Here is a 22,555-nt window from a genome sequence, read left to right as displayed (position 1 = left end):
ACCAAGGGAAAACCTCTAGCTCAGGATGTGTGCCCGGGGGTGCAAGCTACACAGCCCATGGCATGAACCAACAAATGCAGAGCAGAAAAAGTCAGAGAAAGGCAAAGTAAAAGCTAACAGGTGACCCTACCCCGTTACCCAAGGCTCATGCCAACAATGTCCCCCATGAACTGTCTGGGTGCTCTCTGCCACTGTCACAGCAAGGTGATCTAGCCACAGGATCCAATAATATCAGCACTACATTGCCCTGAGGCTTTGGCTGGGGGCTACTCACTGTGGGCGGCGTCCTGGAGTGCCAGGTCCTGCCTGCACCTGAGGTGATCCTCTTTGACGATGCCCAGCCTTCTGCTGTTCCTGGAGCTGAGTGCCAACAGCCTGCCCAGGAACATCTCTAGCCCTTCCCGCTCTGACGACAAGGCCCAAATCTCCTCCGTGAGCTCCTTGGCTGTGGAGAAGCAGCTTCCTGCAACACAGTGGGGGAGAGAGGAGGGAAGGTTTCGTGTGTGAGCTTTTTAATAATATTTGCATTCTTTGAAAGTTCCATGCATTTATATAATGCGTATTGATCGCTATGTGTCCACCGCGATATCTGTGGACCTCCCTCTAGTACCTACACCGTGTCTTCCTCCCAACTTCATGTCTTTTTATTATTAATAACCCCTGATTAGTGCCGTCCGTATGTGCATGGGTGTGGAGGCCATCCATCAGGCCATGAGCAACCTGCCAGCAGCCATGTCCCCAGAGGAGAATGACTCTCCCTCCCTCAGCAGCCCTCGCCTATCAGACCACCTCCGGTGGGGCGGGAGAGTCTCTTCGGTGCCTCCCCAAACATGCTGGTATTTTCTGTAAATGAATTGTGAGATTCTCGTGTGTGAACACTGGAGACAACGGTATCCTGCTGCATCACCAAGAGGTTGGGTACACCTGGAAAGGATGCCTCTGAGAATAATACAGAGATGTCCAGAGAAAGTCCCAGGTATCACTGCACCCAATACCCAAATGTCCAAGGACAGACACAGCAAGCACGGTGGAAAGGCACTGGCCTGGTAGTTAGACTGCAGATAAATTAAACCCTCCCCCTTATCAAAATTTGAAACATATTTGATAGCTAATCTTTTTTTAAAGATTTATTTATTTATTTTAAGTATATGAGTATACTGTAGCTGTACAGATGGTTGTGAGCCATCATGTAGTTGCTGGGAATTAAACTCAGAACCTCTGCTCACTCTAGCCCCGCTCTCTCTGGCCCAAGGATTTATTTATTATATGTAAGCACACTGTAGCTGTTTTCAGACACACCAGAAGTGGGTGTCATATCTCATGACGGGTGGTTGTGAGTCACCATGTGGTTGTTGGAATTTGAACTCCAGACCTTCAGAAGTGCTCTTAACCGCTGAGCCATCCCTCCAGCGCTTGATGGCTAATCCTAACATAGCTGAGAAGGGGGGACCTCAATTGAGACATTAACTCCATCAGATCAGCCTGTAGGTACGCCTTCAGGAATTTTGTTCTTTGTTAATTGATGTAGGACGACCCAGCTCACTCCTGGTGGTGCCATGCCTGGACAGGTCTGTCGTACCGGGCCAATAACACAGCAAGGCCCTGAAAGCAAGGCAGTGAGCAGTATTCCTCTGTGGTCCCTGCTTCGATTCCTGCCTCCATGTTCCTGCTGGAGCTCCTGCTGTGACTGACTCCCTTCAGTAATGGTCTGTGACCTTTCCTCCCTGAGTCACTTTTGGCCAGTGTTCTTATCTCAGCTACAGAGACTCTAACTAAAACAACAGGAGAATAAATGAGCAAGTTTGGCATAAACGTGTTGTGAAATACGATCGTAATAACACCTGAATTGCAGGTGGCCTCGGGAACCACAGGTGGCTGGGGGTGTAAGAAAGAAAAGCCATAAAACCCTGAATAAAATATACCTAGAGCAAAGAGTAGCGAGGTCAGGTATGAGAATCGGTCGTGTGTCTAAACAGCAGCAGCAGGCCACGATGAGACAATTTCTCTGAAATATAGTTTACAACATATCTTAGGACTAAAAAGTATGTAGGGGTGAGTTTAAAGGACCTTAGGCAGAACTGGAAACTGTTTTCGAAAACACACTGAGAGGAAATAAGGCTTAAATAATTGTGGAGATAAACTATAAATGTCCACTGGAAAACCTGGTACTCCTAGGGTTTCAATTTGTTCCAGATTGATGCATAGATTTAATACAATTCCTATCAAAATTTTATGAGGTCTTTCGGTAGAAGTGAATGGGCACATCCTAAAAATGTAAAAGAAAATGTGAAAACCTAGACAAGCCAGAGCCGTCAAACAGTCTGCATTTAAGACCCCCCAGCAATTGCTTCCATAAATCAAGACAGAGTCATCTGAAAGCAGATAGGCATGCTGGCCAATGGACTGCAACAGAAGTCCAGAAAGTGGGCATGTCCTCCAAGAGCTAACGGAGTGCAAAGCAATGGGCAAGGGAGGTTGCCAAAGCAACTGGTTATCTATGAAGGCACAGTGGGAAGCCTGAGCTACACTTTGGACCACACACAAATCACCTCAGGGCTGATACAAAGTTAGAACTAGGAAGCTACAAGCAGGATAAGGAAGCAAAGTGAACTGGCTCTGGAACAGGCTGAGCCCTGCGGAAGACAGAGCAGGACAATCAAAGAAAACCCCTGATGAATGAGCTTCATCCGGTGACAAGCTTCTTTCTGCTCATCAAAAGAGGATAGGCAGAGAAGCTGGACACCAGGCACCTGCAATCCCAGCTCTTGGAAGCTAGAGGCAGGAAGATCAGGAGTTCAAGGCCAGTTTTGTCTACACAGCAAGTTTTCAGTCAACCTAGACTACATAAGATTGTCAAAAGTAAAGAAATTTTAAAAAGACAAAATGAGAATAAAGGGGAAGGGTAGGTAAGGGGGAGGGAGAGAGGGGAAGGGAGAAAGGGATGAGGGGAGGGAGGAGAGAAGAGGAGAGAGATGGGAGAGAGGAGAGGAGAGGGACAGAGGGAGGGGAGAGGGTGAGAGGCTGAAGAGGGGAGAGGGGAAGGGGAATGAAGGGGAAGGGGAAGGGAGAGAGGAGAGGGGCAGAGGGAGGGGAGAGGGGGAGAGGGGGAGAGTGTGAAGAGGGGAGAGGGGAAGGGGAATGAAGGGGGAGGGGAAGGGAGAGAGGAGAGGGGCAGAGGGAGGGGAGAGGGGGAGAGTGTGAAGAGGGGAGAGGGGAAGGGGAATCAAGGGGGAGGGGAAGGGAGAGAGGAGAGGGGCAGAGGGAGGGGAGAGGGGGAGAGTGTGAAGAGGGGAGAGGGGAAGGGGAATCAAGGGGGAGGGGAAGGGAGAGAGGAGGAGGGAGACAGATTAGAGAGGGGAGGGGGAGAGGGAAGAAAAATCAAGCTGGGACAGATCATCTCCTACAGACAACTGACAAAGGATACAATTTTACAACTCAACAATTAACAGAAATAACAGCATTAAACAGGAACAAAGGCTCCCAGGCCTTTTACAAAGGGCCGTATGCAGATGGACGACACACATTTGAAAATGTGTTAGACAATATCAGTCACTGGGAGTGTAAACAAAAGCCCAGAAGTGGCAGAGGCACATCAACCCATTCAAATGGCACCAAGCAGCTAAACTGAGGCTGAACCAAGGCTGGCAAGCAGGTACAACTCCCTGAACCCTCGAAACGCAAAGCGGTGAACCCCACAGAGAACACTTCGGCCAGCTTGTACTAAAGTTAAACCCACTCCACACTTGGTCCCACAAGTCTCCATTTAGGGGTGTCCCCAGAGGACTGAAGACATCATCCCAAGCACTTACATTTGGCAGCTCCTAGTGACCTTACTCCAGCCTCAGAGAGCAATCCTAGGGAAACTCACTGACTGGTTCACCAAGGGAGGGAGGGAGGAAGGGAGGGAGGGAGGGAGGGAGGGAGGGAGGGAGGGAGGGAGGGAGGGAGGGAGGGAGGGAGGGAGGGAGGGAGGGCAGGCACTGGAAACACTGCTCAATGGATAAGCCCTTTCTGTTCTTACAGAGGACCAAGGTTCAAGTCCCAGCACCCACATGGTGGCTCACAGCCATTTGTAACTCCAGTTCCAGGGGATTGGACACTCTCTTTGTGCCTCTACAGGCACACATGCGGTTCACAAACATACATGTAGGCAACACACACACATATACTGGAAATGATGGTGATGGTGATGGTGGTGGTGGTGGTAGTGGAGGTGATGATGATGATGGGATAACAGAAATGAAAATAGCAGGTGTTTCTTTGGAAAGAGGTTGATCAGCACGGATGTGGACATGAGAGGACCCGGGGGATGAGTGTGATCAAATGCATGGTATTCATGTATGAACATGTCATAATGCTACATTATTATGTACATCTGATAGACCCTAATAGAAAAGCTTCCCTAAGAAGAAAGAGAACGGGACCAGCTTCTCTTCTTCCCATTGTCTGCTTGGAGGGAAGCTTAGTCCCTGCACCGTCCCCTCGGGGATGCTTCAGCTTGTGACAGCAACACCTCTGAGATAAAGGTGTCATCTGTCAGCCAGCATCCAGAAGAAGGTGAGGTTGTTCTCTGTGGCTGAGTGTGGTCACCGGCCACACCTGATGTTCCAAGGCTCAACCCACCGCAAGGCCAGTTGACTTCAGGCTTCCGTGAGATTGGGAAAGAACTTGCATTAAAACTCGATGCATGTGGAACCGGTCATCTCTATCACCACCACCCAGAGACTCAAGGACCTCGGGGGAAGTGAAGGCAGAAAGGGCATGAGGAGCAGGAGGGGCTGCGAAATGCTGTCTTCCGACATGATATGTCTGTGAGCTCAGGAACCCATAGCACCTGTAGCTGCCTGCATAAGACCCATCCTAGATCCAGCCAGTCTGCATTCTAGCACGGACAGTGGGGAAGCCCAGGAGCTACCCCCAGCTGAGAAGCCAGTAGAAGTTAACTGATGCTGGAGAAGGGAAGCCATTTTTACAAGCGAGCCACCACTGGTTAAGTCACTGATACACCAGTAGCCCCAGATCTTGCCAGCAACTCTAATTAAACTCAGTGGGCCGGTTATAAAAAAGAAAGACATGAAAGTGGGGCAGACTTGTTGAGAAGGGTCAAGACAGAGTGGAAGGGAGAGACAGGGAATGCACGAAGCAAAATAAACTGCACATGTGAAATTGTCACAGGATACGAACACGAAGCTTGGTGATCAGCCTGGCAGAAAGGCCCACGGCAGTCAGTTCAGAGGCTGGGGGATGGCTCAGCCAGGAAAAGCATTTGCGGGACAAGCATGAGGAGCTGAATTCAAGCCCTAGCATCGAGGTGAAGGCTGGGTATGGTGGAGCCTTTGTTATCCCAGCACTGCAGAGATAGAGTCAGGAGAATCCCTGAGCCTGGCTGGTCAGGCTTGCCCAGCTGTGGGGCAATAGGACCTACTGAAAGAGCTTGCCTCCAAAGTAAATAAATAGATAATAATAATAACAACAATAATATGGAAGGCTTCTGAGCAACATCTGAGATTGATCTCCAGCGCCCACATGCACACACAGGAACATGTGCATACACACCAACACACACCACAAACACACAAACAAACGAACTTGAAGCATGGCACCAGCCTAGTAGAAAACCCTACAGAAGTCATCGACTGAAGGAAAACGTTGCAGCCCACAGCTCCCCCGACTTGGAGGATGGAAGCTGAGTGGAAACATCCACCCCACCTCGGAGCTTGACATCCACAGATGCCTCGGAAGCCTTTGAAGATGAAGATGAAGGCATCTGGGTAAAACTTTAGCCGATGTATTCTCCTTTCAAAGGAGCGGCATGTGATCCTCTTCAAGCTGAAATGTGTGTGAAGGAACGAACTCTTTCAGTGCGCACAATGAGGACTCTGAGCGGAAGGCACAGCCTCATTGTTCAGCTGACAGTAACGTTTCTTTCTCCGTGGTGTGTAACACACGGTGCTTATGTTCACTGAAATACGCATTGTTATCCTGACTTCACAGCTGAAATCTAGAGAATTCCATATCTTGCAGAAGGTCACACAGGAATAAGCCACGGGGCAGGTTTGCAGCCCAAGCTTCTATCGAAAACCCCTCCCCTTAAATACTGTGCTGCTTACAGCCTTGAAAGAGGCTGATTTCAGACTGACAAATGCTGCAGATCGTCACCGGCCATGGGCACACGATGAACACTCGGTGTACACCATTCTGTTGATGAAACCCATGTTCTCTGATCCCATGAAGGCAACACAAGAGGGAACCTGGCAGTGTCCCAGCCCTCTGAGGAGTGACCATTAAGATGAGGAATACCACAGACGCCATTCACTAAACCCAGACCTTTCCTAGATCCAAGCACTTGGAGACATGTGTGTTTCGAGAAATGAATATTTAACAGAGAGAGAACTTGGGTGACTCCTCTCAGGGGCAGATAATATCACAGCTGGAGCCATCACAAACTGCTACCCTGCCTCGATATTATTTTGCACACATTCGACCTCACAGCCAAGCTCAGAGACAAGACTCACTTTGCATAACCCTAGGTAGGCTTTGCTGACAAAGACTCGGGAAGTCAGTGCCAACCCTGAAGGAGTCTCACAGGTGAGCTGTCTCCAGCCTTTCCTTGGGGGTTGTGTGTGAGGAGGCAGGGTAGAGTGATCCACAGGCTCTGCCGAGCTGCCTGCTCTTCAGTGAGGCGGCTGGATAGAGGAGACCTTCATAGGTTTGCTAAGACGACAGTGGAAAGAATTTATCTGGGAGAGGCGTGACGTCACCAGCCTGCAACCTTGGTTAAGTTAGGAGAATGGTAAGTTCTAGGGTAGCCTGGGCTACTGAGTGAGACTGGTCTTAAAGTGACAAAACGAAGTAGGAATACATTTGAAATAAAGAGGTTACCCAGTCTCACCGCCGCATTTCTCAGTGTGTGTTGACCCGGGGCTGGCTCTCCCATTCTCTTTGGCATCTCTGAAACACGGTATTGACCACTCCTCAGTCTTCTTGATCATCCAGGAATGGTGTGCAGTGATAACTGCCTGGGGGTCTTCCTGAAGGACCTCAACTCAGAGAGTGACCACTCCAGTCCAAGAGCCCACGGGAGGGGCAAGGAAGTGTACTTCCTTCCTCTCTTCTCATCAAACCACAGACATCCCTCAACTAAGGACGCACACGGGGGACGTGAAGCGCCTCGACCTTGTTTCTCACCCTAAAGCTATGCTGAACTTGATCCTTCGCTTGAAAGATCCTCGGCTGCGGGCTTGGGCAGAAGCCTCAGCCGCTAAGAACGCAGGCTCTTCTTACAAAGACCTGAGTTCAACTCCCAGCATCCACACCAGATGGCATGAGGCTACAGGTGACTCTAGCTTCAGGGGACATGACACCCCTGGCTTCTTTGGAAACCCATACTCATGTGCACAGGCACAGACAGACAGACGCACGCGTACAGAAGCACGTGTATACACACACACACACACACACACACACACACACACAGAGAGAGAGAGAGAGAGAGAGAGAGAGAGAGAGAGAGAGAGAGAGAGTTTTAAAAAGAAAAACTAGGACTGCCCAAGCCGGCTTTTCCCAGACACTAGGGCAATGGCCAGATGGCACAGACTGGAAGGGGTCAAACAAGAGCTTCTAGGACATCAGCAGGCCATGATGTCATAGGTCAGACTCTGGACAGGAGGGAGGAGCTTGAAACAGAGCCCATCCAACACAGCCTCCCGGTTTCCTCAAGTAGCCAAGGAGCCATCTTAAGGCATGTGCGTCTGTCTGTCTGTCTTCTCACTTGGCTGCGCACACCCACACGCAGACACACAGACATAAAATATCTTTTTCTAGAAATTGTAAAGACTGCCCTGGGCTTCTCAAGACAGAAGACAGATGACAGGGTGAGGGGATTCTGCCTCGTGAGTCGTACTCTCCTCTTCCCTTGGGCTCCATGAAGAGAAGCCTGTCCACCTGTTCTCAGGGGAAGACGAATGGGCCGAGAAAGGCGAAACCCTAACTCAGAGGCAGAACTGCATTCCATCTCCCCCCCCCCCCTCTCTCTGCAAGTGAGGCCATAACTCCAACTAAGTAGCTCGAGAGGCAGTTACGAGGCAGGCCACATGCTCACCCACCATGTTCTAGGGTTGTAAATGCCACGCTTGGCTGCGTCGGGGACCGAGCGGCTCGTTAGTGGCAGCATTAGTGTTTAACGATGTGAGGAACAGAAGCTGCCAGGCACCGCGCCCCTCCTTAAAACACCACTGAAAACCCACACGTGTAATTATTACACCTTCCCGTTAAATTCCAATTCCTCTAAGGCTGATGGGCTGTGCATTCATCCAGCTTATAAATCTCAGAGATCTCTTCAAGGCTGCCATTTACATAACTGGGCTAAAGACCCATCCATCACGCAGGGGGAGTCTGGACTCCAGCCACTGGTCTGCTGATTTTAAGAACTCATGGGCTTGATCCTCCTCTACTCCCCTGGGTTCTTAGTTACTCCCACACCTGCCTGACACCACTACTGTGAACATCAAATCCAACAGCAAATTCGAGGGGAGATGTTTGAAAACAGCATCCAAGTGACAGCAAGACCCTGTATGCTATGTTCTCAAACTACCTTGCCTGGGCAGAAACCTATCCATTAAGAACCACTGACAGGCAAAGGGTGTGAGCTGAGACACTGCCATGTTCTAAGGCCAATTTTCTCAGGGGTGTGTGTGTGTGTGTGTGTGTGTGTGTGTGTGTGTGTGTGTTTACATCCATCTGTGCAAGGGCATGAGACTGTGTGGACATGTCATTATTGGGGTTGGAGGTCAACCTGACCCAGTCAGCCCTCCGCTGTTGCCCACCTTGTTTTTTAAGACAAGGTCTCTCACTGCTCTGAGCTAAGTAGCTAAGTGAATCTGACTGGACACTGAAGCCAGGCCTCTACCTGTCTCTCCCCTCCCTGTGCAGGGTTATGAGTGCAGGAACCTCCCTTGAGCTTCTTTACATGGGTTCTTGGCAAAGAACTCAGAAATCACTCCACCAACTGACATATAACTATATATATCATAACAGATACCATAACCATAACTTATAACCATAGCCCCATAACCAACTTCTAAAAAGAGCATCTGGCACATAGTCACCACATTGGGCTCCCACCACACACACAGCTTACACCATTGCTGGAATCAAGCCCATGGAGCAACAGGTCCACTTCCTAAAGTCCTACAACTCACATGCAAGGCACAGCCTCTCGAGAGCAAACTGTGTCGGCAGGGTGTCCATGGGTCCCTTCCAAGGACAGTGTTCCTTCATGGAAGCATGCTGCCCTCTATTTTAACCTAAGCCTCCTGCCAGGGCTCTGAAGATGAAGTAGGGGTCACTGTGCACCTTGATTCCTTTTCCCAGTGTGGTCACATTGAGTAATGTCCTCCCTCTGCATTTCAGTGCTACCTGTCTGCTTAATTGGCCTATTGGAGCTGGTGGCTGAGCCTGGCTTGTTAGAGCCACCAGCTCCCAGGCTGTGAGCCTGAGAACTCTGGCAACATAACTGCCACATTGTGTGTGTGTTATTTGTGTGTGTGTGTGTGTGTGTGTGTGTGTGTGTGTGTGCGTGTGCGAGTATGAATGCTGTGTGTATGTGTATGTATGATATATGTGGTGTGTGTGTATGTGAGTGTGTGTATATGTGTGTGTATATGATATGTGTGGTGTTGTGTGTATGTGACTGTGTATGTGTGTATATGTGTGCTTATATGTGAGTGTGTTTGTGTATGTATGTGTATATATGTGTGTATGTTTATGTGTGTGAGAGTATGAGTAAGTTTGTATATATGTATGTGTGTGTACATGTGTGTGTTTGTGTGTGTATATATATATGTGTATGTTTATTGTGTGAGAATGTGAGGTTTTGTGTGTGTATATGTGTATGTGTGGTATGTATGGTGTGTATTTGTGTATATGTGTGTATATGTGAGTGTGTTTGTATATGTATATGTGTATGATGTACAGTGTGTGTGTGTGTTTATATGTGTATATGTGAATTTGTCTGTGTATATATGTGTGTGTGTGATGCATGGTGTATGTGTGTGTATATATGTGTTTGTGTGTGTGTGTGTGTATATATGTGTGTATGTTTATGTATGTGAGTGTGTGTGTGTGTGTGAGTGTGTGGCCATGAGCTTAAGCCTGGGGCCTTGTACATGCTAGGCAATGGCTCTCCCATGGACTCCCTTCTCCATCTCTTTAATTCGATCAGGCAGGCATAGAATTCTCAGCATAGACCAGGCCTTGAATTTGTAATCCTCCTACCTCAGCTTCCCAGGCAGCTGCGTGACCACCACGCTGGTCAGTGACTGAATATAAGTGCCTCTGCAGTTACCTGATAGGGCCAGCATCTTGGCTTCCAGCAAGGCAGGCAGCCTGGTGTCGAGGTCACTGAGTCTCCTCCTCAGAGAGCTGCACAGCTTCTCACCTGAGCACACCTGCCAGGAGAAACGGCAGAATCAATGCCTGCTACTTCCAACCAGAAGACAGAGGGGAGTGGGGCTGAGGGGCTGGGTCTCTGAGTATCTTAGTGGACTGACAGAGTGAGCAGAAGAGGCTTTGGGGAGCAACGGGTTAGAAGGAAAGCAGGAAAGGAAGAGGGAGCAAGAAGGAAGACGAGAAGAGGCGAGGGGAGAGCAGAGAGGAGGGAGAGAACAATACAGAGAGTAGGGAGCAGAGGCGTAAGGAGGGAGGAGAGAGGCAGAGATGGGGGTAGATGAGGAGGAGTGGGAGGAGGGTAGGGGAAGAGAGGGAAGAAAGAGATGAGGAAGGAGGAAGAAAGGTGGCCACTAGTGCGGCCTCAGCACAGCCCTGACCCACACAGGCTGGTGTGAGCTCACAGAGCAGCCACAAGCAGACAAAGCTATCACTGTACCTCTGCCTTGGCATTTCCCAACTCCTGCCTGAGCCCTCAGAGCCTCACAACCTCAGGCAAGTTGTTCCAAGGTGCCCCTGGGAAAAGGGCCTTGCTGATTCCTGTCCCTCACCTTCACCCCAGTCTCCCCCAGCTTCCTCTCCTGCTGACAGCTGTCTCCTCATCTGTCTACAATGCCCATGAGCAGGACTCTGCCCCTGGCACACAGTAGGCAGTCCATGAACAGGACTCTGCCCCTGGCATACAGTAGGCAGCCCATGATCAGGACTCTGCCCCTGGCACACAGTAGGCCATCAGTGAGCAGGGACTCTGCCCCTGGCACACAGTAGGCAGTCCATGAACAGGACTCTGCCCCTGGCATACAGTAGGCAGCCCATGATCAGGACTCTGCCCCTGGCACACAGTAGGCCATCAGTGAGCAGGGACTCTGCCCCTGGCACACAGTAGGCAGTCCATGAACAGGACTCTGCCCCTGGCAACAGTAGTTAGTCAACTAAGATTTTTGACATTGAGGTCAGAGGAACCTGCTAAATTTCCTTATTAGAAGACTCTAAGAAACCAGGAGTGCAGATACTCACTGGAGAGTCTGATTGAAAGTCAGACAAGTCACCTCCTGGAAGACTTGGGGTTATCGAGTGTCTCCCCATACCTGGACTCCACACACATCACCTGTTTTCCTTTGAGTTTCCAAAACAACAAAACTCTTCAACCTCAGTCTCATTCCCCCAATTCCGTCAGGTTATCTTTTATGCCGAGCCTAAATCATCATCTTTTTTTTTTTCTTCTTTTATTTAAGGCTAAGAGCTCATGGGTATCTGTTATCTATACTCAGATTAGCGATAAACCTATGTTTTCAGCTCACCCAAAGCACACAGCACATTTCTGTGAGGATAGAGTAGTGAGCACTTTGGGAAAGACCACACAGAATGTAACCCCTCACCCCAGGCATCGTCATTTATTGCCAAAATAATAAAAGTACATGAAATCCCTTTCAGAAGCTGAAAGCTATCGGTCCACGTGGAGGATACAGTTAATTGTAAACATTTGGTTTATCCAAGATCAAATGGAAGCGGCTATCAGAACCAAAGCAAACATCACCCAGTCCTAAAATGCTCTGCCCTTCTCTCCTGGGTCCTAAAATGCTCCGCCCTTCTCTGCCATTACTTTCCCCTCCATGCCTAGGATTTTCCAACCTCACTTCTGAAGCTCACAGCAGAGTTGGCCGGCCCTGCACCGAAGCCTACTCCAGCTGCTCATCCACATGGCCAGAGTTATTCATCTTAAGGATCTTAAGGAGTCCTGAGACTTGTCCCGTATGTTAGAACTAAGAACTTAAAGAAAGGTGTCTGGGGCACCTTCCTCTGGCCCTGTCTCGGTTGGGTCAATGCCCGTGACAGGCTCCGCCCATCCTATCCACCCACAACTGTCACCTCTGGAACTTCAAAGACTCACCGGTTAACTTTGTGATGCCAGCCAGGGTTCTCAGGTCTCCTCTAATATCTCTGATCTTAGTTAACAGTGTCTCTTAATCATAATTAGGCCAGTTTCTCCTTTGCTGAGAAAGCCCATAATTCAAGCTGCACTATTAACGTGAAGCCGCCTTTCTAAATTTCCAGATTAAACGGCACACTCGTTCAGTCTCTGCTGGATATAATATAATACCTACCAGTCTCTAGATATCCCAATTATTTCTAACTATTTCCATCTCATTTATTCCTTAATTACCTTTAGTTTGGGTGACCCATGAGAGTCAAGAAATGTAATGAGCTTAAGGAAGGTCCCAACTCACTCTGAAAGTATCAGGGGTTGAGTGCACATGTGCGAGTACACTAAAGAAAGAAAACTGTTGAGCCAAGCCTTTTCCCTCATGGTCATTTGCCAGTCTTCAGGGGACAGGGCTAAGGTTAAAATTCCAGGCTCTGTCTCAGTTCCCACACAGCATACCATGCTCACATACGTGCAATAGAATACGCATACCCACCTCAGAAAAAAATCTGCATGTCTTTCTTATTTACAAATAAAATTAGCCTCTGAGGATCTCATTAAAGAAAGGAAGTTTTACATTTACATTTTAGAATCTAAGGCACGGCTCCTTAATTTGACAGAAAAGAGAAGTCATGGTGCTGGCTGGTTTTGTGTGTCAACTTGACACAAGCTGGAGTTATCACAGAGAAAGGAGCCTCCCTTGAGGAAATGCCTCCACGAGATCCAGCTGTGGGACATTTTCTCAATTAGTGATCAAGTGGGGAGGGCCCATTGTGGATGGTGCCATCCCTGGGCTGGGAGTCTTGGGTTCTATAAGAAAGCAGGCTGAGCAAGCCAAGGGAAGCAAGCCAGTAAGCGGCACCCTCCATGGCCTCTGCATCAGCTCCTGCTTCCTAACCTGCTTGAGTTCCAGTCCTGACGTCCTTCGATGATGAACAGCCATGTGGAAGTGTAAGCTGAATAAACCTTTTCCTCCCCAACTTGCTTCTTGCTCATGATGTTTTGTTCGGGAATAGAAACCCTGACTAAGACAGTCATTATAAGTGGACTATATAAATATGGAAGAGATGGGGTGAGCCATGGTATGAATGCTTGGGTCCCCCGAAATTTCATGTGCTGAAATCTTCAGCCCCCGTATGATGATGGGACCAAGAGGGGGCTCTGGGAAGTAACAGGTCCTAAAGGTAGAACCTCGTGAAAGTATCGGTGCCCTTGGAAAAGGGCTGGGGCCAGGGGGTAGTGGCTCTGTCAGTAAAAGTGCTTGCTTTGTAAGCATGGAGACTGAGCTGGGCCCACAGAACCCACATAAGTGTCACATCATCACACAAACTTGTAATCCCAGAGCTGGAGAAGTAGAGACCAAAGGGTCCCTAGGGTTTGCTGGCTACCAGTGTAGCCTCATTGGTAAGCTCCAGGCCTCTGAGAGACCCTCCTCCCAAAGGAGGTAGATGGCGTTCCTGAATTTAACACCTATGCTGTCCTCTAGGTGCACATACACCATCATCATCGTCATCGTCGTCGTCATCATCATCATCGTCATCGTCATCATCAACCTTGGAGAGCCCTCCCGTTCTCGTTCCCTTTCCATCAAGCAAAGACACAGCATGGAGTTGGCCATCTGTCCCTCAGAAGAGATCCCCACCAGAACTTGGCCGTATTGGCACCCAGCTCTCAGCCATCTAGCCCTGCCTGAGAGCTGTCCAGCCTCTCAGTGCTTTGAAGTTGCAGCACACAAAGACAGAGAGCCCTCCCAGCATTCAGGAAAAGTGTCCTCGAGGTCTCTGGTAATGGTCCGCCTAGCCCATGGCTGAGCTGGGCGAAACAAGAAATACACCTCATTGCCCCCCTGGGTGAGCAGCCAGAAAGCTCATGGGACGATCACAAGCCTTCCCAAGTCTAGTGTCCTTTAGAAACATTCCTGGTTGCTGACAGGAATCCATCAAACCCTTGAGCATGTGGCCAGAACAAAACTGTCAGCTTTGGAAATAAGTAAGGGAAGGAAAAGACAAAAAGAAAAGAAAAAATAAATAAGAGAAGGGACAAACACTACAGCCTTACTAACAGCTCACAGCGGCAGCAGCGTAGTTAAGTTGAAAACAAGCCACTCGGCATGTTTTCCGGAAAGTCTTCTCTGGCCGTGTGTGTGTGTGTGTGTGTGTGTGTGTGTCTGTGTTTTCATGTGTATGTGTATGTATGTGTGTGTATGTGTGTGTATGTGTGAATATGTATATGTATATGTGTGTGTCTGTGTGTGCATGTGCATACATATGTATATATATATGTGTGCATGTGTATGTATGACTGTATGTATGTGTGTGCATGTGTGTCTATGTATGTGTCTGTGTGTATATGTGTGTCTGTGTGTGCATGTTTATGTATGTGTGTATATGTGTGTATGTATGTGTGTCTGTGTGTGCATGTGTGAATATGTATATCTGTGTATTTATATATGTATATGTGTGTGTCTATGTGTATATGTGTGTATACATATGTGCTGTGTGTGCATGTGTGTGTCTGTGTGTGTGCTTGTATGTGTGTACATGTGCATATATGTGTGTGTGTGTGTGTGTGTGTGTGTGTGTGTGTGTATCTGTGTATGTGTGTTTGAATGCATGTATGTGGAAGCCAGAGGTTAACTTTGGGTGTCTTCCTTAGTTAGTCTCCACGTTTTTCTGACAGAGTCTCTCACTGAACCCAGAGCTCAATGTTTCCTCTAGCCCAGCTGATAGTTAGCCCCAAGGATCCTTCTGCTTCTGCCTTCCCAGTGTAGGCATTATGAGTATGTGCCACAATGCCCATTCTTTTTACATGGGCTCTGGGGGTGAAACTGGTTTGTACAGCAGACAGCTTACTGACTGACCACTTCCCTAACCCTGCAGCCTTCCTGTCTCTGGTCATGAAAGACAACTGATATTCCTCTCAGGTCAGAGGCTCTACTCAGAGACCATTATTCTACATCCTCCACTGTTGTGGAACCTCCAGCTCCCAGCGATGGAGTGTCCAGATCCAGGTGTCCATCTGCATACCTCAAAGCAACTCCCAGGGTGTCTGGACCTACAGCTCTGTCAGGTGTGACCACAAGGGAGGGCTCTATTCTGTGAACACTTTATCTAACAGCTAGGATGCAGACTCCACTCGGGGAGCACTCCTGGGGAGCACTGTGGGAGAGCACTACTGGGGAGCACTGTGGGGGAACCTGCTGCTTCACATAAGAAAATCTTGCTATGAAAGTACAAATAATATGATGGTTAATATTCAGAGGGGTGTTTGTTGAGATGGGGCTTCACCATGAACTGGCCTTGAACTGCCTGGAACTCACTCTATAGACCAGGCTGGCCTCAAACTTAGAGATCTGCCTGTCTCTGCCTCCCGAGTGCTGAGACTAAAGACATGAACCTCCACACCCAGCTAATATTGATTGATAACTTGTCAGGATGTAGAATCACCCAGGAGACTATCTCTGAACATGTCTTCACAATGGGGTTAAAGATTTGGGAGACCTACCCTCGCTGTGGGCCACACCGTTCCATGAGCTGCGATCCTGGACTGAGTAAGGGGAGAGAGAGCTGAGCACTAGTTTCCACACTCTGCTTCCTGTCTGTGGATGCCGTGTGACCAGCTGCCCCACGCTCCTGCCACCATGCCTTCCCTGGTGTAAGATGAACCCTCACACACTGAACCAGAGTGGCCAGAGCAGCCTTTCCTCCACGGAGTGGGAGATGCTGGGCTTGCCCGGTGTGTGCTGTCACAAATGGTGCTAGGAAAATGATCCGAAGAACGGAAAAACAAAACAAACCCTTCATCCACTGACCCACTTCCATTTCTGAGCAGCCTGAACTTGAGCTCCCAGGGGAAGCCAGTTACTTCCGCCCTAAAATTTTTGTTCATTCATTCATTTGTGACAGCATCCTGCTATGTAGCTCTGGTGGGCTTTGAACCCTTGATCCTCCTGCCTCTGACTATGGAAGGTTTAGATTGAAGCTATGAGCCATTCCACCCTGCTCTAAAAAGGCACTCAGCACTTCCGGCAACATCCTTCCCCAGCCTCTGGACAGAAACCCCTTCTGAATCCAAGGTCAACTATCTATTTGGAAGTGGCCATGGGTGGAGAGCTCTGTAGAGAGAATATCTTGTGTACTGTATGGATGCATCACTTGTCAATAAAGAAAACCTACAGCCCTATAGGAAAAGGTAGAATAGAAGGTGAAACATCTAGGAGGCAGAAAGAACTTTGCAATACAACCAGGAGAGGGAGATTTACCCGTGAAGATGTGACCAGATGGGCGCATTGTACCTGAGCACAAGTAACCAGCCACATGGCAGGATGTAGCTCAGAATAAATAGGTTATATTAAGTTGTGATCTAGTCAGAGAAGAGCCTAGCTACCCCAGGCCAAGGTATCTGTAGATATATTTTGAGTCTGAGTCTCACTTCTGGGAACATGGAAAGAACCGGGCCTAACACCAACAGACATCCTCAGAGTCTGCGGCTCCAGTCTTCAGCTCTGCCTCGCTGCCGCAGCCTGGCAGACAGCTCCGAAAAGTCTGCTTCCACTAAAGCCCGCTAAACATCTGGATGCAAAATTAGGTCAGAAGAAAATGGGAGGAGGGTGGGCTTACCTGAGCAGTGAGTTCTCTGACAGCCAGGTTCAGTGATTTTGTCCTTTCCCGGAGGCTAGAGAAATTAGAAAGGAGCATTGGTCTTCTTGTTCCATACACAAGCAGAGATCTACATATAAGACACTGCCGAGGAAACCATCCATAACCTGAGGAGTGGAGGAGGAGGAGGAGGAGGAGGAGGAGGAAGGTGACACCTGGCTGGGTTGACATGACCATGGAAGTAACCCATGGCTAGGAAGCAGACCCACCCCCCTCTCTTAATATGCTCTACTTAGTCCACCATTAAAATCTGTCTTCACTGCCAGGCAGTGGTGGTGCATGCCTTTAATCCAAGCACTTGGGAGGCAGAGGCAGGCAGATTTCTGAGTTCAAGGCCAGCCTGGTCTACAAAGTGAGTTCCAGGACAGTCAGGGCTATACAGAGAAACCCTGTCTTGAACACCACCCCCCCCCCCGAAACACACATACACAAAGAAAAGAAATGGCTTGGTCAGGACAGTGATTACTGATACAGAAGCATGAAGTCCTGAATTTGATTCCCAGAACCCACTCAAACAATCCAGGCACAGTGGTATACACTGTACCCAGGACTAGGAAGGTGGAGACCAGGGGATCCCTGTGGTTCGCTGCCAGCTAAGCCTATGTGGTAAGTTCCAAGCACGTTGCAAAGACAGGTGAGCCAGCGAATGGCAGAGAAGCACCTGAAAAAATGTTCAACATCCTTAATCATCAGGGAAATGCAAATCAAAACAACCCTGAGATTCCACCTCACACCAGTCAAAATGGCTAAGATGAAAAATTCAGGTGACAGCAGATGCTGGCGAGGATGTGGAGAAAGAGGAACACTCCTCCATTGTTGGTGGGATTGCAAGCTTGTACAACCACTCTGGAAATCAGTCTGGCAGTTCCTCAGAAAATTGGACATAGTACTACCTGAAGATCCAGCAATACCTCTTCTGGGCATATATCCAGAAGATGCCCCTACCAGTAAGAAGGACACATGCTCCACTATGTTCATAGCAGCCTTATTTATAATAGCCAGAAGCTGGAAAGAACCCAGATGCCCCTCAACAGAGGAATGGATACAGAAAATGTGGTACATTTACACAATGGAGTACTACTCAGCTATTAAAAAGAATGAATTTATGAAATTCCTAGCCAAATGGATGGACCTGGAGGGCATCATCCTGAGTGAGGTAACCCAATCACAAAGGAACTCTCACAATATGTACTCACTGATAAGTGGATATTAGCCCAGAAACTTAGGATACCCAATATATAACATACAATTTGCTAAACACATTAAACTCAAGAGAACGAAGACCAAAGTGTGGACACTTTGCCCCTTCTTAGAATAGGAAACAAAACACCCATGGAAGGAGTTACAGAGACAAAATTTGGAAGTGTGACGAAAGGATGGATCATCTAGTGATTGCCATATCCAGAGATCCATCCCATGATCAGCTTCCAAACGCTGACACCATTGCATACACTAGCAAGATTTTGCTGAAAGGACCCAGATATAGCTGTCTCTTGTGAGACTATGCCAGGGCCTAGCAAACACAGAAGTGGATGCTCACAGTCAGCTATTGAATGGACCACAGGGCCCCCAATGGAGGAACTAGAGAAAGCACCCAAGGAACTAAAGGGAACTGCAACCCTATAGGTGGAACAACAATATGAACTAAGCAGTATCCCAGAGCTCTTGTCTCTAGCTGCATATGTATCAAAAAATGGCCTAGTCGGCCATCACTGCAAAGAGAGGCCCATTGGACTTGCAAACTTTATATGCCCCAGTACAGGGGAACGCCAGGGCCAAAAAGGGGGAATGGGTGGGTAGGGGAGTGGGGGTGGGTGGGTATGGGGGACTTTTGGTATAGCATTGGAAATGTAAATGAGCTAAATACCTAATAAAAAATGGAAAAAAAAAAAAGACAGGTGAGCCAGACATGGCAGCATACATTTGTTCCTCAGCACATGGGAGGCAAAGACAGGTGAATTTGAAGCCAGACTAGTCTACATAGAGAATTCCATGCCATCCAGGGCAAATACAATCTGTCTTTATTCCTAGAGCAATGGTTGCAGGAAGCCCTGAGCCCTATAACCAGCTTCCTAAAGGAGTGGACCACATTGGCATGGGACCATTGGCATCTGAGTGGGGCATACTGTCAACAATTTGAGGTAATACCACTGCCTCTGCATTGAGCCTCAGAGAGGGCAACAGATCAGACGCATATTTCATATTTCTCAAGCATGCCTCGTCAGCTGGAATTCCTTCTCCCAGGTGTGTCCAACCTGCAGCCCACTGCGATAGCTATGAACACCCCAACACATACCATCAAGTTACTTAAAAACGTCATGCAATCAACCTTGTAGGTAACAGCATCTGCCACAAGGCAAACGTCTGGACATGACTGTGAACGTCAGCTTTGCCTTCTTTTTCTACTAAGTCCTTCTCCTCACACACTGCTTCCTTCATGCAATCTCTACCCGAACCATGATGGAGTGTGAGTTCCACATGAGCACCATCTATCTGCTGGGTTCACTCCCTCATGAGATGGGTCTTTAGCAGGTACTCTGTCAAAACTCGGGCACGCATGAACGTGTGAGGCTACAACCCTGATCTGACTCTCTGGACTGAGATCTACAGAATAAATGTGTGCCAACAGTAGTCAGGACATAAAGCAAGACACACTAATGATTCAGTTGGAGAAAGGCCAATGCTGGGGCGGGGGGGGGGATATCCAATAAAAACTGTCAGAGGTAGGATACAGATGGGGCCAGTCACTTTTGGAGCAGTGTAAGAGCTATGGGAGATTGGCAGAGAGCTTACAGATAGATGCAAAGGCAGGAATGAGATTACAGAAGATGAAACCAACTGGTCCTCACGTCTCACACAGTAAGATGTGCATATAAGAGTTCAATAGGGGAGCAGTCACTGCTAACATGAAGTGTCTCCGTTAGCTCTTCCATCACTGTGACGAATACCGTGACCAGAAGCAAGTTATCACTGTGATGGAACACCTCAGTGGCAAGCAAATTATCACTATGATGAGAAATGCGACAACCAAAGCAAGTTGGGGAGGAAAGTGTTCATTAGGCTGACACTTCCACACCACAGTCCATCACTGAAGGAAGTCAGTGCAAGAACTCAAGCAGGACAGGAACCTAGAGGCAGGAGCTGATGCAGAGGTCATGGAGGAGTGCTGCTTACTGGCTTGCTCCTTATGGCTTGCTCAACCTGGACCAGTGATGGCACCACCCACACTAGGCTGAGCCTTCCCTCATCAATGACTAAGAAAATGCCCTACAGTCCCAACTTATGGAGGCATTTTCTCAACTGAGGCTTCCTCCTCTGATGACTCTAGCTCGTGACAAGTTGATATAAAGATGGGCAGCACAGAACCTGGGGGTAGGGGTGGGGAATGGAGTAAGGCCCACCCAATAATAGGAAGAGGATCAAATCAATAGGAAGAAATGATCGTGTTTATTTGATCTCGGCAGTAGGCAAGTGACTGTCAGCCATCTTGAGGCTATTTCTGTTTAAAATATTCATGATGGACTAAGGAGGCCAAGTTCTGGTTGGTATGATGCTCCAAGTTAAGGAGCTTCCGGTTTGGGCAAGAGGAACTCATCCTGCGTTTGCACAGGCCAACAAGAAGGAGGCATTTCTAGTTTTAATGGAGTGGTGCTCTGAGAGGTTGCTTGGAGGATGGAAGTCTGAGTATGGCTGAATCAGGCAGGTGCGTCCGTTGGAAGTGATGTCTAATTTAGGGGCAGACAAATTGATGCATCAGAGAAAGATCTGAGAGACCGAGTCAGAGAGAGGAAATATCCAACTCTCACAAGAACAGACAGGGACAAGAAGCTGTTTAAGAGTAGCACAGAGAAAGAGAGAGAGAAAGAGAGTGTGAGTCAGAGTCGGGAGTCGTTGCTGTGAGTGCAGTACAGTGGAGTTGAGTTTGTGAACGCATACAGTTCAGTGCAGGCCAGCAGAGGCCGTTGAAGTCAGAGAATAAGAAGAAGCCAGAGAGTAGAACAAGTCGCTGGAGTTAGTTTGAGGCCAAGCAGAGCAGTTCAGTGAGAAGCTGAGAGAAGGCAGATCGAATCAGTCACCTGGGAGTGGAGTTTGGGCCAGAACAGCTGACTTGAACCAGCCGGCCAGAGTTCAGAAAGAACAAGAAAGGGTGAGCTTATTTAGCAGTAAGCCTACGAGATTACAATTACATCAGGCAAATTAAGTATACTTTTATACAGAGTGTAAAGATATCTTTTAACAAGGTGTCAGCTTATGTGGAGAGCACAGGCAGCTTGGGCTGCTGACGAGACGGGCAGAATCTGTGAAGCATTGGTTTGGTTTGAAACTCAGTACTAGCTCTGGAGCCTGATATCCACACTTGTAACTCTTGATCAGCAACTGTTTTTCCTTCCTCTTCCAGGGTCATGGAAGTCGATTCAAATTAGACATTTTTGTTTGCTTGGTTTTTTTTTTTTTTAAAACAGGGTTTCACCCAGATCAGGCTGGCCTTGAACTCACTTTATACCTCAGAATAACCTTGCAATCCCGACCCTTGTGTCTGTGTCCTGAGTGCTGGGATTACAAAAGTGCGACACAATATTTGATGTTTGTGACAATAGGGTCCAACTTATGGCTTGCTGCTACTATTCAAGTACCGACTGAGCTCCACCTCTGGCCCATCTACTGGAACCCTCCAAATCAGTGGATCTTCACATAACAGAACCTTTTGAGCATTTAATAGCACAATGTGAGTGTTCCCACACACACTCAGAAATCAGCTCATGGATTTACACATTAAAACAGACAGCAGGCTGTCTTCCTGAGTCTAAAACTGAGCTGGCCTCAAGGATAGCACCTTTAGCAAATGTCCCACAGCCCCAGTGAAAATCAGGCCAGGTACCACCTTTCCAGGACTGGACTCAGCTCATTGCTCTGGGCTCTGCTCTGCCCCTCTCCTAGAAGGAAAATGAGCCTCAACTCAGACATCTCCCTGAGAGGACGAGGCAGTGATGCGGGTAATTGAATGCATTGTTTTATATCTGATTTGATTTATATTTAATTTATTTAATTTATGCTATATTACTTTTTTTCAGTAGATTTATTTTCCTAATTATGTGTTGCTCTGGCTAATATTAACATTATTTGTATCCCCAGGGGATACACAGAATGGAAGCAGTGAGGGGTGGGGGCGACTATGAATCATTCATGTATATTATACCAGCGGATTTTAGGCTATTTTTAGTAGTAAGACTCACTGAGACTGTATCGTTTCACATAGCCCAAAGTGCAACAGAGATAACAGAGGATCTGGTCTAACAGGACCAGAGCATCTGAAGTACAGTGAGCTATGCTAACTCCACCTACATTTGGTGCTATAACCACCACACTGAGGTCCCCAGGGTCAGGACTACTAGTCAAAATTACGTTATACCAGTTACGTGTTGATAGTTCCATGAACATCAGTAACAAAGCTTGTCCCTGTGTCTCACTAGGATAGCGTATTGAATCATAACAAATGAGAAGTGTCCCCTCAGATCTGGGCACGGTG

At 48.1% G+C, this 22,555-nt stretch overlaps 1 protein-coding gene across 6 annotated transcripts in view; it reads right to left on the bottom strand.

The window, feature by feature from the left end:
• Positions 1 to 22,555, bottom strand: part of Disc1 (disrupted in schizophrenia 1) — a 216,377-nt gene that overhangs the window by 99,688 nt on the left and 94,134 nt on the right. For 5 of the 6 annotated variants that reach the window (XR_003947282.1, XR_001778440.2, XM_011248388.3 and 2 more), the window contains exons 7-9: positions 16,990 to 17,044; positions 10,346 to 10,448; positions 275 to 463 (exon numbers count right to left, since the gene is read on the bottom strand). Coding sequence is in view for 4 of the 6 variants with exons in the window: in XM_011248388.3 (XP_011246690.1) it covers positions 275 to 463; positions 10,346 to 10,448; positions 16,990 to 17,044 (347 nt within the window). In the remaining 2 variants the exon portion in view is untranslated. The remainder of the gene's footprint in view (positions 1 to 274; positions 464 to 10,345; positions 10,449 to 16,989; positions 17,045 to 22,555) is intronic. The other variant, NM_174853.2, reaches the window with a different exon arrangement.

Source organism: Mus musculus, chromosome 8 (assembly GCF_000001635.26).
Source record: "Mus musculus strain C57BL/6J chromosome 8, GRCm38.p6 C57BL/6J".
In the NCBI taxonomy this organism is placed as follows: domain Eukaryota; kingdom Metazoa; phylum Chordata; class Mammalia; order Rodentia; family Muridae; genus Mus; species Mus musculus.
This window is presented reverse-complemented; position numbering and strand designations above follow the sequence as displayed.